The 20006-nt window shown below is 41.7% G+C and overlaps 1 protein-coding gene across 2 annotated transcripts in view; it reads left to right on the plus strand.

The window, feature by feature from the left end:
• Window positions 1–20006, plus strand: part of xpot (exportin, tRNA (nuclear export receptor for tRNAs)) — a 53158-nt gene that overhangs the window by 5830 nt on the left and 27322 nt on the right. The window contains exons 5-11 of one of the 2 annotated variants that reach the window (XM_041216124.1): window positions 5104–5173; window positions 5624–5851; window positions 9840–10024; window positions 11806–11974; window positions 13474–13710; window positions 15394–15432; window positions 15526–15588. In XM_041216124.1, coding sequence (XP_041072058.1) covers window positions 5104–5173; window positions 5624–5851; window positions 9840–10024; window positions 11806–11974; window positions 13474–13710; window positions 15394–15432; window positions 15526–15588 — 991 coding nt within the window. The remainder of the gene's footprint in view (window positions 1–5103; window positions 5174–5623; window positions 5852–9839; window positions 10025–11805; window positions 11975–13473; window positions 13711–15393; window positions 15433–15525; window positions 15589–20006) is intronic. The other variant, XM_041216125.1, reaches the window with a different exon arrangement.

Here is a 20006-nt window from a genome sequence, read left to right on the forward strand (position 1 = left end):
TGCAAACATGTAAATCGAAGCACCACAATTTCAGTCTGCTCCTATATATAGGAACACAAGTTAACCCCCAGTTAATGCCCACCACTTGAATACAAATAAACATTCAATTCAAAATGTATACTATTAGATATGATTGTGATTGGGCAGCACTTGGTGAACAATCCTGAGTGCACTAATAGCTGGCTACACCAGCCAATTTAAGATGATCAGTTAAGCTCATAACGTGCCTCATTTACCCTTGCTCCAAGGGGCATACATTCATATGCACGGACCTGTCCTTTGCAAACAAAAGAAATGTGTTCAAGCCTTGCGTCTTTTTTGAATTAACCGGCAGCCTGGCGAGTCTATAGTTCTTTCTCCAGGGCGACAGAGCCAATCGGTCAACTAGCCAACCAGTCAACACCTTGTGCCATAGTATAAATTGTTGTGCTTGTTTGAAATTTGGCATTCTTACATTTGTCCTGATGAGTACAAGACAAAAAGCGTCAGCAACATGTCTCTCTTTTCAGAAATATTCAATTAATACACGATTAATGTTTGTGTGTGTGTGTGTGTATGTATATATATATATATAAACACTTATTCTATTTTAGAACAAAAACAGAATTACCTGGAAAAACTCAGCAGGTCTGGCAGCATCGGCGGAGAAGAAAAGAGTTGACGTTTCGAGTCCTCATGACCCTTCGACAGAACTTGAGTTCGAGTCCAGGAAAGAGCTGAAATATAAGCTGGTTTAAGGTGTGTGTGTGGGGGGCGGAGAGATAGAGAGACAGAGAGGTGGAGGGGGTTGGTGTGGTTGTAGCGACAAACAAGCAGTGATAGAAGCAGATCATCAAAAGATGTCAACAACAATAGTACAATAGAACACATAGGTGTTAAAGTTAAAGTTGGTGATATTATCTAAACGAATGTGCTAATTAAGAATGGATGGTAGGGCACTCAAGGTATAGCTCTAGTGGGTTTTTTTTTTTATTTTATATAATGGAAATAGGTGGGAAAAGGAAAATCTTTATAATTTATTGGGAAAAAAAAGAAGGGGGAAACAGAAAGGGGGTGGGGATGGGGGAGGGGACTCACGACCTAAAGTTGTTGAATTCAATATTCAGTCCGGAAGGCTGTAAAGTCCCTAGTCGGAAGATGAGGTGTTGTTCCTCCAGTTTGCGTTGGGCTTCACTGGAACAATGCAGCAAGCCAAGGACAGACATGTGGGCAAGAGAGCAGGGTGGAGTGTTAAAATGGCAAGCGACAGGGAGGTTTGGGTCATTCTTGCGGACAGACCGCAGGTGTTCTGCAAAGCGGTCGCCCAGTTTACGTTTGGTCTCTCCAATGTAGAGGAGACCACATTGGGAGCAACGAATGCAGTAGACTAAGTTGGGGGAAATGCAAGTGAAATGCTGCTTCACTTGAAAGGAGTGTTTGGGTCCTTGGACGGTGAGGAGAGAGGAAGTGAAGGGGCAGGTGTTGCATCTTTTGCGTGGGCAAGGGGTTGTGCCATACGAGGGGGTTGAGGAGTAGGGGGTGATGGAGGAGTGGACCAGGGTGTCCCGGAGGGAGCGATCCCTACGGAATGCCGATAAGGGGGGTGAAGGGAAGATGTGTTTGGTAGTGGCATCATGCTGGAGTTGGCGGAAATGGCGGAGGATGATCCTTTGAATGCGGAGGCTGGTGGGGTGATAAGTGAGGACAAGGGGGACCCTATCATGTTTCTGGGAGGGAGGAGAAGGAGTGAGGGCGGATGCGCGGGAGATGGGCCGGACACGGTTGAGGGCCCTGTCAACGACCTTGGGTGGAAAACCTCGGTTAAGGAAGAAGGAGGACATGTCAGAGGAACTGTTTTTGAATGTAGCATCATCGGAACAGATGCTACATTCAAAAACAGTTCCTCTGACATGTCCTCCTTCTTCCTTAACCGAGGTTTTCCACCCACGGTCGTTGACAGGGCCCTCAACCGTGTCCGGCCCATCTCCCGCGCATCCGCCCTCACTCCTTCTCCTCCCTCCCAGAAACATGATAGGGTCCCCCTTGTCCTCACTTATCACCCCACCAGCCTCCGCATTCAAAGGATCATCCTCCGCCATTTCCGCCAACTCCAGCATGATGCCACTACCAAACACATCTTCCCTTCACCCCCCTTATCGGCATTCCGTAGGGATCGCTCCCTCCGGGACACCCTGGTCCACTCCTCCATCACCCCCTACTCCTCAACCCCCTCGTATGGCACAACCCCTTGCCCACGCAAAAGATGCAACACCTGCCCCTTCACTTCCTCTCTCCTCACCGTCCAAGGACCCAAACACTCCTTTCAAGTGAAGCAGCATTTCACTTGCATTTCCCCCAACTTAGTCTACTGCATTCGTTGCTCCCAATGTGGTCTCCTCTACATTGGAGAGACCAAACGTAAACTGGGCGACCGCTTTGCAGAACACCTGCGGTCTGTCCGCAAGAATGACCCAAACCTCCCTGTCGCTTGCCATTTTAACACTCCACCCTGCTCTCTTGCCCACATGTCTGTCCTTGGCTTGCTGCATTGTTCCAGTGAAGCCCAACGCAAACTGGAGGAACAACACCTCATCTTCCGACTAGGGACTTTACAGCCTTCCGGACTGAATATTGAATTCAACAACTTTAGGTCGTGAATCCCCTCCCCCATCCCCACCCCCTTTCTGTTTCCCCCTTCTTTTTTTTCCCAATAAATTATAAAGATTTTCCTTTTCCCACCTATTTCCATTATATAAAATAAAAAAAAACCCACTAGAGCTATACCTTGAGTGCCCTACCATCCATTCTTAATTAGCACATTCGTTTAGATAATATCACCAACTTTAACTTTAACACCTATGTGTTCTATTGTACTATTGTTGTTGACATCTTTTGATGATCTGCTTCTATCACTGCTTGTTTGTCGCTACAACCACACCAACCCCCTCCACCTCTCTGTCTCTCTATCTCTCCGCCCCCCACACACACACCTTAAACCAGCTTATATTTCAGCTCTTTCCTGGACTCGAACTCAAGTTCTGTCGAAGGGTCATGAGGACTCGAAACGTCAACTCTTTTCTTCTCCGCCGATGCTGCCAGACCTGCTGAGTTTTTCCAGGTAATTCTGTTTTTGTTTTGGATTTCCAGCATCCGCAGTTTTTTTGTTTTTATTCTATTTTAGAGTTCATTGACAAGTCATTTCTAAAGAAATATTTATATTCCCTAGTGATTAATTATGACAGTGATGTTTTCCATGTACTGAACATACTGGTTTTAGCAGCAGAGCATGGCAGATGTAAGTGTCACTGAAATTGCCTGATCCTCCTCAATGTTACACTTGAGTGCAGGATCGTGACAGAGGAAATGTGATCAGGGTGAAAGGAACAGAGAAAACTGGAAAACGTCCATCCGCACTACTTTTTGTACCATTTCTTATCAATATCTTTTTTTTTTTACTTTGTCTTAGATAATGTGCCGTTTTGCATTGTTTTAATCTATGAATCTACATAACTCTCTCTGTTTGCATTTCCTGTGATCTTTTTTCCATCAAGTTCTTTACCCGTAATTATAATGAACTTTTCATGCTGTACTTATTCACTGTTGTGGAGACACTACACTGCCACCGCTAGCATTGTGTTACCTCTTAAAAGGATTGACTGACTAAGAGGATTTTTGTTGATGGAAGAAACTTTTCTCCACTGGCAGGAGGGTCAGTAAACTGGAGGACGCAGATTTAATAATAATTGTCAAAAAACCCCAGGGCAAGGGAGCATGAAGAGAAGTTTTATTTTCACTTGGCAAGTTATGATCTGGAATGTGCTGCCCTAAAGGGTGATGAAAGCACGATTCACTAGTAACTTTCAAAGGGCATTGGACATATATACCTCATTAAGAAAATAAATTCAGTGCTATGGGGAAAGTGCAGGCCTAAATAGTAACAGTATAAGAGAGCTGGCAAAGATGCCGTGGGCCATATGGCCTCCTTCTATGCTCTGATTCCATTGTATTTTGAGCACAATTACAATGATTTTCTAAATCGGTAGATTTGGTTTTAGTGCAGACTCATGATCCTTCACATTGAAGGTAGGAGTATTTAAATGACAGCAACAGAATTAGTAACCAACTAAGCCCTGGTGCCATTGTTGATATGGTTTTCATTTTCCCTTTTGAATTTTTTCTTATTGAATGTTTGCTACTCTGCTTTTATGACCATGGATTCTTGCATGACTCATTTTAATCTAATTTTGGGGAATGTGTGATTGGCGTAACCCCAGGAATAGATTGATTTTCTTGCTGAGGGCATAAAGAAGTCAGTGTATTTGGGGGTGAACTTTCAGCTTCTAGTCTTCATTTTTTTTTCAGTGGGACTCGAGGTTACCAGCAGCATTGACACTCTTGATAGTAACTTGCATTTAATGGGGGCTCAATATTTATAAAATTGACGGAGTAGTTGGGTGTGGTGTACTCTGCTGTATCTATTGTGTGGCGTGCCCTTAAGGTTGATCCTAATAGCTTGTCAGCTGTGGCTCAGTTGGTAACACCATCTCCTCGAACTTAGGTTTAAGTCCTAACTCCAGGGGCTTAAGCACAAAATTCAAGACTGAGGGTGTGCTCCACCGTCTGAGGTGCCATCTTTCAGATGAGGCATTAAATTGCGGCTCTGTGATCCCCTCCATCTGGGTGGCACTATTTCGAAGAGCAGTGGAATTATCCCTGGTGTTCCAACCAATATTTATCTCTCCATCAACATCACTAAAGCAGACTTTCTGGTCATTATCACATTACTGTTTGTGGGAGGTTGCTGTGTACAAGGTGGCTGCTGCATTTTCTGCATTACAATAGTGACTACACTTCAAAAAGTACTTCATTTGCTGTGAAACACTTTGAGATCACCTGAGATTGGGAACAGCGCTATAATAAATAAGTCTTTCCCTTTTATAATATAATCCTTGTGTAAAATGTTGATTCAGATGTATAGCCTGACAGATTTTGGCATATGATAGATATTGTGACACTTCAACATGGCTTCCTGTTGCAAGCCATGTAAAGTGCAGCTACCTTTTTATTATTTTGGTCATGTCTTGAGACTGTTGTGTACAGAAAGTGTTTTTTTTAATGTTACAGGTATGCCGTTCTAACTGAAGCACAACATCAACTCATTAGACAAACCATGATGACCTGGCTTCAGGCTCAAGTGAGTTTATAATTATTATACTGAACGAAATCTTGAAACTGCCTACATGACTAGGAATGTGTTTTCAAAATTGGTTCTGATACTTGCAAGTAACCTTTAAATAGTTAACTTTGTTATATGGGAAAGAGCAGGGGAATGGGGCTAATTGGATAGCTTTCAAAGAGCTGGCATAAGCGTGGTGGGCCAAATAGCCTCCTGTGTTAAATCATTCTGACAACAAAGATGAGGAGGAAAAATCTGGACCTGTGGAGATTGTTTAAAATTGGCCCTGTTACTTTCTTGCTAAATGTCCATCTCAATAATGATAACTAACTTTAACTAAAATATTTTTTTGATTTTCTTATCGAGCTGTTGGCACAAGCTCCTGATTCAGTGGGAGGCAGGTACTTTAAAGTTTGCTCCTGAGCACCTCTTAAACATTGAACCCTTCCCATTTATCTTTTATCGCAGACTGTGAGTCCGCACCCAGAGAAGACGTTTATTCGCAACAAAGCGGCTCAAGTCTTTGCCATGCTTTTTTTAGCGGAATATCTTACTAAGTGGCCCAAGTTCTTCTTTGACATTCTCTCAGTCGTTGGCCTCAATCCTCGAGGAGTTGATCTCTATCTGCGAATCCTTATGGCCATCGATGCAGAAGTGGTAGATCGGGACATTGTTCATACAGCAGAGGTAAGAATGGTGAGCATGAATTTGATCTTCCATGTGTGTAACCTGTCATAGCTTGTTTGACACTAACTATGTGACTGGCTTAGAAAGTTATGATTTTGTAAAATGTATTCACATGCGTGCAGTGGATTAATTATGTGCAACCACAGCAGACTGTATAGCTCTTTCTGGCAACTCCTATCAGTGAAATTTAAACATTTATGTGCCTCCTCAAAATAGCTTTCACTTTTGCACTTAATGAATGAATTGTCAATTATGGTTATGCTGCTTGGTGCTGATTTGTTGGTCTGCTGGCCAGTGGGAATTTCCATCCTTTTAAAAAGCAGTGTTCATGGTGACTGAGAGTTCCTGAAATTTGGTTTTGAGAGTTGGAAAGAACATCAAGCAACAACTTTAGTTTTAAAAAAAGACCTTTTACTCTTCGAGCCTTTAAATTTTCAATAGGTTTTTGTTTACTAATTTATATCGGAAACGTCATAATTCACTTCAGATTAGATAAAGAGGCAGTGCACCCAGTTTGAGTATTAAAATGTTTTTACCTCATCAATTCTTACATGTGTCCCTTTACTGAAGATCTTATGCTGAGGCATAAGATGTAGGAGCTGAAGTAGGCCATTTGGCCCATTGAAACTGCTCTGCCATTCAATGAGATCATGGCTGAGCTGATAATCCTCAACTCCACTTTCCTGCCTTTTCTCCAGAACCCTTGAATCCCTTACTGATTAACAATCTGTCCATCTCAGCCTTGAATATACTTAACGACCCAGCCTCTACAGCCCTCTGCGGTAAAGAATTCCACATATTGACTACCCTCTGAGAGAAGAAATTCCTCCTCATCTCTGTTTTAAATGGACAACCCCATACTCTGAGATTTTACCCTCTGCAAGCCCCCTATAAATCTTATGTTTCAATAAAACCACCTCTCATCCTTCTAAATTCCCATGAGTACAGACGCAACCTACCCAACCCCTCCTTATAAGAAAATCCTTCCATACCCGGGACCAACCTTCTCTGGACTGCCACCAACACCAGGGATGGTCAATAAATGCTGGTCCAGCCAGCAAAGCCCACATCCCATGAGTGGATGAATTTTTAAAAAAGTATATCTTTTCTCAAATAAGGAGACCAAAATTGTTCGGAGTATTCTAGGTGTGGTCTAACTCATGTCGTATAGTTTTAGCAATACCTCCCTATTTTTATACTCTATTCTCTTTGAAGTAAAGGCCAACATTCTATTTGCCTTCCCTATTACCTGTTGAACTTGTATGTTAGCTTTTTAGGATTCATGCACAAGGATTCCCAATTCCCTCTGTGCTGCAGCCTTCTGCAGTCTATCTCCATTTAAATAATATTCAACTCCTCTATTCTTCCTGCCAAAGTGCATAACCTCACATTTTCCCACAGTATACTCCATCTGCCAAATTTTTGCCCCCTCATTTAACCTGCCTATATCCCTCTGTAGACTACTTGTGTCATCCTCACCATTTGCCTTCCCACCTATTTTTTTGAGTCATCCACAAACTTGGAGATAGTACATTTCCTTCCCCCATTAAGTCATTAATATATATTGTAAATAATTGAGGCCCCAGCGTTGATCCATTAGTTATAGGTTGCCATACCAAAAATGCCCCCCTTATCTCAACTCTCTGTCTATTAGTTAGCCAATCCTCTATCCATTCTAATATACTACCTCCAACACCATGGGCTCTTATCTTATTAAGTAGCCTTATGTGTAGTACCTTATCGAACACCTTTTGGAAATCCAAATATATTATGTCTGCTGGTTCCCCTTTATCTATCCTCCTCAAAGAATTCTAATAAATTTGTTCGGCACGATTTCCCCTTCATGAAGCCATGCTGACTTGTCTTGATTAGATTATGGATTTCTAAATGTTCTGCTATTACACCCTTGATAATAGACCCCCAAAATTTTCCCAATGCTAGATGTTAAGCTAACTGGTCTATGGTTACCTGTTTTTTTTTTGTCTCACTCCCTTTTTGAATTAGGGTGTTATATTGGCCATTCTCCAATCCCCTCGGACTTTTCTAGAATCTAAGGATTCTTGGAAGATTACTACCAGTGCATCTACTATCTCTGTAGCTGCTTCCTTTAATATCCTAGGATGAACCCATCAGACCTAGGCGACTTGTCGGCCTTTAGCCCCTTTAGTTTCCCTAGTATTTTTTCTCTAGTGATAGTTATTGTATTTATTTCCTCCCCCACTTTTACCTCTTGATTATTTAGTATTTTTGGAATGCTATTAGCATCTTCTACCATGAAGACTGAAGCAAAGTATTTATTCAATTCCTCTGCCATTTCCTCGTTCCCCATTTTTATTTCCCAGCTTCATTCTCTCAGGGGCCTATGTTCACTTAGGCCTCTCTTTTCCTTTTTATATATTTAAAGAAGCTCTTACGATCTGTTTTTATATTACTTGCTAGTTTACCCTCAAAAGTTTATTTTCTCCCTCTTATTATTTTTTGGGCCATCTTTTGTTGGTTTTTAAAACTTTCCCAATCCTCTGGCTTACCACTAATCTTTACCACATTGTATGGTTTTTCTTTCAATTTGATACTGTCCTTAACTAACTTGGTTAACCACGGTTGGTTTATCCCCTTCCTAGAATCCTTCCTCCTCACTGGGGTATATCTTTGTTGAGAGTCATGAACTATCTTCTTAAATGGTTGTGTTGGTGGCTGTGTCCTATTAGTACTTCAATTGTCTGCCTATTCTGGATCAGTGCAACAAGTGTTGGATTTTCCAGTATTATTAGAAGCGAGCCCAATCCTATTCTCACTTGATGTCTATTCAGTTCAATATGATGGCAGCAGGTGATGATTAGGAATAGAAACTTCAGCCTTTCTTCTCCCTCTGGCAGACTGGATGCACCAAGGGTAATTGTGTCTATTGCCACCCTGGCAACAAATAACTCCAAAACCTTGTGATGTAAAATGGTTGGTATACCTTCACCATCCCTGCATCCCAGCCCTTGGTCTTCGCTGGCTTCCTGTGCATCCTGGTTTCCTGCCCCCCCATCTCACCTTTTTGCTTCAACGTCAACGGCAGACCCATTTGGTTCTTATTTCTCAGACTCCCCCCTGAAGCTCTGTACCCTGTTACCTCATTCTCTGCCTCTCTGCCTTTGGGAATCTCCCTAAACCTCTTTGCCTTTCTGTTGGCCTAACAATATATTTATAGTGTGTGTTGCTTTTTTCTGCTGACCAGTTAATGATTTTGAGTTTTGTAGTGTAGCATATATACTATTGTGGCTTATTTGCCTGAGTGGAAAATCTCAACAGCCATTCACAAAACTGAACACTAATTTACACACAATGAACAAATATAATGGTGTTGGAAGTAAAAGTACAGTGGGTTCAAACTGATTTAATCACAGTACAAGCCCTATCAGTGCGTTAGTTGCACTCTTAGTGGAGTGTCATGTCAGTACAGTCTCAGCATAATTTCCAGCCCTCAATTTAGGCTAGTTTTATTTCAGTGTGACTGTTAAAAAGGTTTACAGACCTAGCTATAGCTGTGGGCTTTAGGGAAGTTTTTTCGCATACCTGATTTAGTGAGCTTCTCCTTCCTGCATCATCCGCCTGTGCATTACTTTTAACCTGTCCTCTAGTGAAGAGATGTCCAACATATGGCTCGTTAAAAAAAAATTAAAAATAATACCTTTCTAAAAACAAAAGCCAAGTATTACTCTGAAGAAGGGTCATATGGACCCGAAACGTTAACTCTCTCTATCTGCAGATGCTGCTAGACCACCTGAGTTTTTCCAGCATTTTCTGCTTTTGTTTCAGATTTCTAGCATCTGCAGTGTTTTGCTTTTATCCAAGTATTACAGTACTTGACTGAGTTAACCTGTACGTATTTTAATTGTTTAATTCTCTTATACCTTTCATTGAATATGAGGAAATCATGCTTTTATAGCAATGTATTGCTTTATTAAAACAATTTTTCAATGAATTAAAAAAATACTTTCTGTCACTGAAGGAGTGTAGACGAAATACTTTAATAAAGGATGCAATGAGGGAACAATGTATACCAAATCTCGTGGAATCCTGGTACCAGATCCTGCACACCTATCAGGAAACCAACTCTGAACTTACATGCCAGTGCCTTGAGGTTGTGGGAGCCTTTGTATCCTGGATTGACTTGAATCTGATAGCAAATGACAGGTACGTGTTTCTTTGAACTTTTTTGTTTTCGGCCAACATTGTTGGACAATGATTGTGTGAAAAACAAAAAGCTTTGTTCTGTTTATACAAAGAGGGCACCATCAGTATTCTTTGTGTGATACACCATCAGTGCTGTAAAATGGTGTGGTGGCCAGAGGTAATTGGATTAGTTGGGTGTTTAATATGTGCTTTCTGTGGGAGTTTGCTGTGCGCAAATTGGCTGCCTACATTACAGCAGGGTCTCCATTTCAATAAGCACTTCATTGGTGTGAATTCCTTTGGTACTGGTACTGAGGTCATGAAAGGTGCAATATAAATGTAAGTTTTTTTCTAGTTTGTTTGCCCAAAGAAATAATTGAGCGATCTTTGAGGGCCATGTAGCTAAATCTGAAGTTCATCTCCTGGGTGGTCTTGATCCAGATGGAAACTTGAGCTTCCACTCTGAATACTGTCAGTCAGAAAAGATTTATCCCCATATTCAAAAGCATCACCCCTCTCTCCCCACTGGTGGGTGTTCCTCCTTGGGCACTTTGTTTTGCATTGGGATAGCTGAAATAGATTAATACTGTATAGAATAAAAAATTATCCCATTGCTTAGTACTTTGTTTTTTCAAATTTTGCCAGGATCTTCTGCAGTGGGGAGGGGGAGCAAGAGGTATGCCATGCATGGGACATGAAAGAGAAAGGGAAGTGATGACCATGATTTAGTCTGGCCCCTGGTTTAATTCGTCCTCTATAATGCAAAGGGGAGAGCCTGAGAGTTGGCAGTTTCAAACTGAATCCAGCACATTTTTGTGCAAAAGTGAAATTTGTCATTGAAAATTCAGGTGTCCAGGAAGAGGAAGTTAACTTGCTATAGAGCAAGATGCATTATTGCAGAGTCAACCCACAAGTGTTCCTGAAATTGTGAGACTGGCTGTGAAGAAGCATTTGCTCTCATTTTAAACTTTTCTGATCGTGTTTCTCAATTGCTTGTCATTTTCTGTATGATGACTACATTGGTTTATACTGCTTTTAAAATAATAATGGAGAACAGAGAGAGAAGGGCCCAGTGATGTCATGGGTTAGGTTAACAGTGTTTCCAAAATTTAGTGTTTGTGTAAAATTGAATACCACATTGCATTTTGTTTAACAATTTGTCAATTACAATGAGCTTTCCCTTTAATGTTTGTGTATTTAGCATAGTTCAAAATTGATCTTCGTACTTTCATTCTGAGAAGTAGAGCATGTATAAAATAGTCCTTGAAAGGTGTTGTAATAAATGAAGTCCAGGCAGGATTGTCACCATAACAACTGCAAGCTTCCTCCAGAGCAAGGGAACTATTAATAAAGAACAGGCAGCTTGTGTAAACTAAAAAATCTGGTAAGTTGAGCTAAGTTAGCCCTGCCTAGCAGTTATGGAAGGCTTCAGTTGAAACAATAGATACCGCATTCTCATGCCCCATATGATCAATGGGACATGCATTAAAGGTCAGAACTTGGGCAAGCAGTTGAAGAGACTGTCCCTGATTTTTCCAGATTTTATCAACAGATTTTGCAAGGCACAGGAGCAGAATAAGTGCTCTCAGAATCCAATACTATAGTTCCACTGTTCTGTGTCTTCAGGCACACAAACCAGCAGAGATGGTTCAGGACTTTGCTGTTGTATTGCACAACAGGAAAGAATAACAATGCAGGAAACCTTCACTGTAGAATACTTTGTGCTGCTAAAAGACTCCGATCAGGAATTTCACATAGTACACAGTCCATCCACATTTCTTTTCTCTTTATTTCTTCTGTAGGTTTGTGAATGTGTTGCTCAGTCACATGTCAGTGGAAGTCCTCCGTGAGGAAGCCTGTGACTGTCTATTTGAAATAGTGAATAAAGGCATGGACCCTATTGATAAGACTAAACTTGTAGAATCGCTTTGTCAGGTGCTACTCGCTTCTGGCTTCTTCAACACTGAGCAGGTCCGTGCTACAGTACAATCACAGCAAGTATTCATCTTTCTTTGTATTTGGATGGGTTCCCTCTGATAGTTTGAAAGTTGTAATTGTCAGAATTGCATGATATTTATGACTAATAAATATGGTGGTTACCATTAACTCTGGTATTCCTGTTAAGCTAAATGAAATGAGCGTGTCAGAAACCACCTGACAAGGTAGATTGAATTGATGTCTTCAAATCACGGGGTTTTTTTGCGCTACAGTACATTTTATTTCTGGTGATAAACAGGCTAAACACTCTTAGAACGTGGTTACTGTGGCCAGTTAGCTCAGTTGGAAAGATGACTAGTGTGTGGTTCAAAATACTGTCAACAGCGCAGGTCCAATTCCTTTTCCAACTGAAGTAGACTTGCGACCTGCCTCCTCGGTCTGCCCTTGGGAGTGGGAAGCAATGACAAAACACCACTGACACAAATGCCAAGAAAACGGCTCAGGATGAAGCATCAGCAGCCAGTGAGCCCAACGACCTGCCTTCAGGCCGAGCACTCGTGAATGAATTAATGTAGTTACTCTTATCACTTGGTCTACATAGACTGCAGTGAAATTTGGATTGGCTCCCTTTGGTGACATTTTGCTAGCTATCAGTTGCAATTTTGACTGTTGCAAGGCTGTAGAGTCTACATAACACCAGCGTCCAACGTTATTACACAATGATCCAGCTCAAAAGCAATTGTGTTAATGTAAACGTGGCTTAATATGTGATGGGGAAAGTTGTGATTCTTGCCTTGGTTGCAATGCCAACATTCTTTAGGTATTGGTATAGGGGGGGAATCAGAAACATTGATATTTCCTACTTTTGTAGCATGCATTTGTACTGATAAGTGGGGAGGTTGTATCGGACAAGAGTCCAGTGCTATTCTGTAGCAGGCATGTTATTGTTGGTGATGAAAAGAGATGTATTGCCAAGTAACAATCCAAGAAACATTGTTGGTTCAATGCAATGGGCAAAAGTTGTTAATTTTGCGAGACTTGATATCTTTTGTATAACAAGTCACCCCATGCACCACCTTTAAACATTCACCCCCTCCGTCACTGCACAGTGGCAGCAGTGTGTGCCGTCTATGAGATGCACAGTAGCAACTCGTCAGGACTCCTTCAACAGCACCTTCCAAACCTATGACCTCTACCACCCAGCAGAGGGTGCCAGACGCAAGGGAGCACCACCACCTGGCTTCTCCAGCCACACACCATCCTGACTTGAACTATACCACTGTTTCGTCGCTGTCATTGGGTCAAAATCCTGGAATTTCCTTCTGAACAGCACTGTGGGTGTACCTACAATGCATTGGACTGCAGAGGTTCAAGAAGGCAGCTCACCATCTTCTCAAGGGAAACTTGGGATGGGCAACGAATGCGGCCCTTGCCAGCGATGCCCAGATCCCAAAGGAATAAAAAATAAATAACTGCAGCTAGTTGCATCCTTTTGCATTGCATCAAAATAATTAGATTTTTCTTCTGTCTAGGAGGAAGATGTTGACTTCCTGGCAAGGTTTTCCAAACTGGTTAATGGAATGGGCCAGGCTTTGATAACCAGTTGGAGTAAACTGGTAAAAGCAGGGGATGTGAAGAACAGCCAGGTGACACTTCAGGCTGTGGAAGCTAAAGTGCCGCTTCTGCTTAAGCTGCTTGTGCATGAAGACGATGATATTTCCTCTAATATAATTGGTTTCTGCTATGACTACCTTCACATGCTTAAACAAGTAAGTTGGAAGACATAGGGGAGTTGGTTTCTACTTTGTATGTCATAGTAAAGGTTTGTGGATAGGTTGTGACTGTCTTTGTATGACGCTGAAAGAATTCTGGATGAATTGCCAATTATCCATTCCATCTGTTCCTAATTTGAAGTGCACACGGGTTGATTTTTCTGTGACACTGAGCTGACTAAAGTTTGCCTTTGCTCAGACAGTGGCATAAGAGAAAATTTTTGTGCGGCATGATGTTCTTTAATTTATTTTCCGGGAGTGCATATAACTTTGCTAGGATCGATGAAATTTGGTAGCAACGCGTCGTCTAATTTTCAACACGGTGGAAAATGAACATCTTGATAGTTACATTTAAATGGAGCAAGTATTTAGTTAGCTTCTAACACAGGGCCTCATATTGAACACATTGTGAAAGAATCCTAAACTAGGGGCCATAAAGACAACATATTTACTAATAAATCCAATAGGAAAATAAGGATAAATTTGTTTCCTCAGTGTGGTGAAAGTGGAACTAATTACCACAGGAAGTGGTTGGGGCAAATAACTTGGGTACTTTCAGAAGAAGACTAGATGAGTACATGAGAGAAAAGAAAATAGAAAGATATGAATAGTCATTTGGCAGTATTGAACTTGAGTATTGCTGAAAAAGGTGACTTTTTTTGTCAAAGCTTTTCATCTTGCGCTTGCCAGGACAATTTGCAAGAATATCAAATGTAAAGGGAACAACAATTAATACTGAATTGATGAGCTAAAATCTCCTTGCAATAAAAGTGTACGAAGTTCACCGTTGTATCCCAAAACAATCTAACTGGGTAACTGGCAAATTGGAGTCTTGAATTAGATGTAATGTTTTAAATATCCAGAATTAAATCTGAACGTTTGTTTTTGTCATGTTACTATCTTGTAGCACGTCACGAGTTTGAATATTGTGCTCACTAGTGCATGAACTAGAGTTTGAAACTTTTTGTAAACTTAAACTTGCTACCAAACCTGGCAGGGTTTTTCTTTTGAATGCAATGTGCTTTAATTCTAACATGAGTTGGTGTCTAGAATACTTGTGGCTTTTATTAATTGAGTTCAGTAGCACTGGTTATACAGTTGAATTGGGTAATTAAACAGGGACTGATTCTCTCACCTGTTGTGTGACACTCATACTGGGCAATGTTCCATGCATGCCAGGGAAACAGTGAAGTGGCCACTCTTAGTATCGCTGTTGTGTGCGGCAACTACGCACATGATATCTGCTTACTGATCCCACTTTTTAATATACTGTCACATGCTGTTTACTGCAATCTACTATATTGTGCTTTACTTGATTCACTCTTAAAGAATTTTTATAAAGATAGGAACTTTTCTCTAGGGTTATCTCTTTGCCCTTTACCTGTCCCAAAAAAAAAGAAAATTGAGTACAGCATCCTAGCCTAAGGGAGGGTAGACTATCACCAATGCTTTATCTGGCTGCATGCAGAGAAGCCCAGATGATGAGACTTTTATATTCCCTTTCCATCAGCAGCCTAGCTGAGTGAATGCTGTGGGAGTGAATAGTGTGCTCTATAATGTTATCCTTTTCCTGTAGAATTTTTTTTATATTTAGTAATGTGGATTGCTATAACAAAACAGCATAGTCAGTGTGGCCAGTGTAACCTGTATTCAAACTTTATACGCTCATTTTCTCTCCAGCTTCCTGCACTGACTGAACAGCAAAAGGCCAATGTTGAGGTAAGCTACATGTGCTCGTAAAGAATAAAACGGTTTGTTTCATCTTAAACGCTAGCTCCTGTTTACATTCTCTGCCCATTTTTTTCAATGTAGGCGATTATGCATGCGGTTATAAAGAAATTAACTTATGATGAAGAATTCAATTTTGAAAATGAGGTAAGAAAGTTGTGCATTTCAAATTGTTGGGGATTTTGTGTTGCATAAAGTCCATTGCCTAGCTGAGGGCAAATGCAAAGTGTTTCACTGTATAATGGAATTGTATCTTTCTATTAGGCAAAAATTGTTTTGCTAAGAGCAAGTCCAGTGTGTAGGAATGTATCTATCTGCAAAACTGCTCACTCTAATCAACATTTGTAGAAAGCTCTCAATGTGTCACAGGTGAAGCCTTTGTTCCTAACCCTTACAGACCAGACTGATTCTTGGGATGGTAGGCTTGTTCTATGAAAAGAGATTGAAGAGACTGGGGCTTGGTATTCTCCAGAATTTAGGAGAATGAAAGACGATCTTGTTCAAACATACAAAATTCTTACAGGGCTCGACAAGGTTTATGCAGAAAAGATGTTTCCCCTAGCTGGGTGGGTGGGTGGGTGGGCGGGTGGGTGGGTGGGGGGGTGGGGGAGGTGGTTCTAGAACTAGAGGACACAGTCTCAAGGTGGTGAATCTTTGGAATTCTCTGCCCCAGAAGAAATCGATAGATTTCTATATTTTAAAGGTATCAAGGGCTATGGGGATAGTGCGGGAAAATGACATTGAGGTAGAAGATCAACCATGATCTAATTGAATGGCGGAGCAGGCTCAAGGGGCTGAATGGCCCACGCCTCCTATTTTCTGTGTTCTTAGACCAGGTTGGCTTCTATTTACTGATCTGTACACAGTCAGAAAATACTGGAAATGCTCAGGCAGCATCTGTGAAACGGAGCACGCTCTCTCTCTCTCTCTCCCTCTCTCTCTCTCTCTCTCTCTCTCTCTCTCTCTCCCTCTCTCTCCACGGTTGCTGCCTGACCTGAGTGTATCGAGCATTTTCTGTTTATATCTTGGATTTTCAACATTCACACAGGCAGTCCTCGACTTTACGACGTTTGAGTTACGACGAACAGCACTTACGACGTTTATAAACTCACAACTTGTTTCGACTTTACGACGTCACGTCAGCGGACAAGTTCAATTGTTTATCTGTGCGCACTGACGTTCTGTGCCGCCCATCTTTTATTTTTCTATATATTTGGTCGCTGACCCCGAACAAGCCCGGGGAAGCGGAGAAACCTCCCTCCTCACATTCGGCCCCAAGGACCCTTCAGTCACCGGGCCGCCGCCCAGCGGAACTAGAGCTCAAAAACCGGGAAACGGTTTTTGGCAAATAATTCCCGCGCTCGAACGCTTTACTACACCAGGGGGTGCTAGCCTGGCTTGGCTGACATCGAACAGCCCCAAAAGGAAGTCGGCTTCTGGGAGCGGTCTGAATGCATTGGGACAAAAGTCTAAAACCCGTGGGGACCGAGGTCGCGATTTGCCGGTAAAAATGTGGCCTTGCCCCGCCGATGGCTCCCCCATTGATTACAATGGGATTCTGGTGCCTGTGGTTGTTGTCGCCAGTCATCCCAGAACACCGCACCCGACCGGTTCCGTGCAACCCACTGGCCCTAGGCAGGCTCAGGCATCGTCCAACGCTGCCAAAGCCAAGTCGGCCGGACCTTGGGCAGCCAGAAAAGGTCTGAATTCACCGGGTCGGATCAATAAAACACGCAGGGATGGAGGTCGCCCGCCGTGGGAGTGATGTTCCCCTGGGCTGGGGGGACATGGATTCACGTTCACAAAAACGTTCAGAGACTAAGCCCAAAAAGACCCATTATCACCCTTTTTAACCCGTTTTCAGGATTCTTAAAGGGTGAAATCATTAATCAAGATATCAAACACAAACTCCTGAGACTAAGTCAGAATGGAGAAATGGGTAACTAGTAAAGATGGGGATCGGGCCTTGGTTCACAAACCAATCCCCCATTTATAATGCCATTCCTATGAGAAAATCGGTTCCGATGACATTTCAACTTACGACATGGTTTTCAATTGTCGTTAGTCCAAGGACCGCCTGTAATATTTTGCCTTTCGTTCATGTGCAAACAAAATGGTGGTAACATTTTAAAGCCTGTTGAGGTATGCACATTATTATGACCAATGCAGTTGTTAAAGCTGAGTTATTTAAAAACCCCAGAGGGAAACTTTAAACAACTGTCATAACCGATAATTTTAAGTGTTATGTTTGAGATGCGACTCTAAACTCAGGAGTCAGACCACTAGTTCTCGAGATTTTTATATTAAACTAAATGGAACATTTTATTAATTTACACAGGTTAAAATATAGGTACACATGGCTACAGATTACTACTATCATAACTTGTAACAAATTCCCAAACTAATCTCCATTAAGGCAACAGCCACCCATAGACTTAACCAAACACCAGGGAAAGCATTTTCACCTTACAACTTCAAAATGAGGTTCTTTTCACTGTGGAGCCAGTTGGAGGCTTGCAGCTGCCTTTTGATCTTACATTGCCTCTGCTCTGCACACCCGAAAACTACTGAAGCTATACCTACCAGCCCCGTTGAATTTAAAACAAAAATAAAAATACCTGGAAAAACTCAGCAGGTCTGACAGCATCTGCGGAGGGGAACACAGTTAACGTTTCGAGTCCGTATGACTCAAATGGGACTCATACGGACCGAAACATTATTCCTCTCCACGGATGCTGTCAGAGCTGCTGAGTTTTTCCAGGTATTTTTGTTTTTGTTTTGGATTTCCAGCATCTGCAGTTTTTTGCTTTTACCATTGAATTTAAATTCTTATTGTCTCACCAGTCTCTTTGAACTAAAACAAAAATAAAAATACCTGGAAAAACTCAGCAGGTCTGACAGCATCTGCGGAGAGGAATATAGTTAACGTTTCGAGTCCAAATGACTCTTCATCGGAACCAAGTAAAAATAAAGAAGAGGTAAAATATAAGCTGGTTTAAGGGGGGGGCGGTGGGGTGGGGTGGTGGGACAGGTAGAGCTGGATAGAGGGCCACTGATAGATGGAGATTGCCAAAAGATGTCACAGACAAAAAGGCAAAGAGGTCTTGAAGGTGGTGATATTATCTAAGGAATGTGCTAATAGGTGACATTAATGGTAGAAAGCAGGACGAGCAAGGTACAGATAGGGGTGGGGTGGGGGGGGGAAGGGATCGAAATAGGCTAAAAGGTAGAGATAAAACAATGGATGGAAATACATTTAAAAATAATGGAAATAGGTGGGAAAAGAAAAATCTATATAAATTATTGGAAAAAAGGGGGATCGGAAAGGAGGTGGGGATGGAGGAGGGAGTTCATGATCTAAAATTGTTGAACTCAATATTCAGTCCGGAAGGCTGTAAAGTGCCTAGTCGGAAGATGAGGTGCTGTTCCTCCAGTTTGCGTTGAGCTTCACTGGAACAATGAACAATTTTAGATCATGAACTCTCCTCCATCTCCACCCCCTTTCCGATCCCCATTTTTTCCAATAATTTACATAGATTTTTCTTTTCCCACCTATTTCCATTATTTTTAAATGTATTTCCGTCCATTGTTTTATCTCTACCTTTTAGCCTATTTCGATCCCTTCCTTAAACTTACCTTTTAACAATGAAACCCCATTCATTGTACCAATTTTATTAGTAATATAAACATATTGCTTGGTAGCTATTAGAAAGGTGTCAATTTTCACCCCACTTCTTGAATACTCTATTCAAAAAATACAATTGCTTGCTATCTCTCTCACATATCAAAACTAGTACATATCAAAGCACCCAGACTAGCTGGCTTTAACCCAGTTAAGACATACCCGCAGACTAAACCTCCTATTTTAAAAGAAAAATATTTTCCAAAATATATACATTAATAGCTTCATGACGACGTGAATAATGGCCACTTGGGGGTATTGGAAGATGATTCTAGAACTGTACGCCAGTCAGTGTCAGTATCTTAAGGAGGGAGTGTACCTGTCCATTTTCAATCCAGTTTACAGGGCATAAGGCATTTAACCGAACTATGCCTTTCTAAAATTCTCTTTGCTGATTTATTTTGAAAAATTTGATCAGCTATTGAATAAAAATAATTGATAATTAAAAGTACCTAATGTCCACATCAAGTTGTGGATTTTCAACTTAACTCTCCACTTGACTGGATTTGTGCAGCTCCAACAACACCCAAAGCTCGACACTATCCAGGACAAAGCAGCCTGCTTGATTGGCACCCCATCCATCACCTTCAACATCCACTCCACCGCTGATGTACAGTGGCAGCAGTGTGTACCATCTACAAGATGCATTGCAGCAACTCAAAGGCTCCTTCAACGGCACCTATCAAGTCTGTGACTTCTCCCACCTAGAAGGACAAGGACCAGGAGATGCATGGGAACACCACCACCTGCCAGTTCCCCTCCAAGCCACATGCCATCCTCCCTTGGAACTAGATTGCTGTTCCTTCACAGTCACTGGGGTCAAAATCCTGGAAACCCCTCCCTAACAGCACTGTGGGTATACCTATACCAAATGAACTTCAGC

Source organism: Carcharodon carcharias, chromosome 21 (assembly GCF_017639515.1).
Source record: "Carcharodon carcharias isolate sCarCar2 chromosome 21, sCarCar2.pri, whole genome shotgun sequence".
In the NCBI taxonomy this organism is placed as follows: Eukaryota; Metazoa; Chordata; class Chondrichthyes; order Lamniformes; family Lamnidae; genus Carcharodon; species Carcharodon carcharias.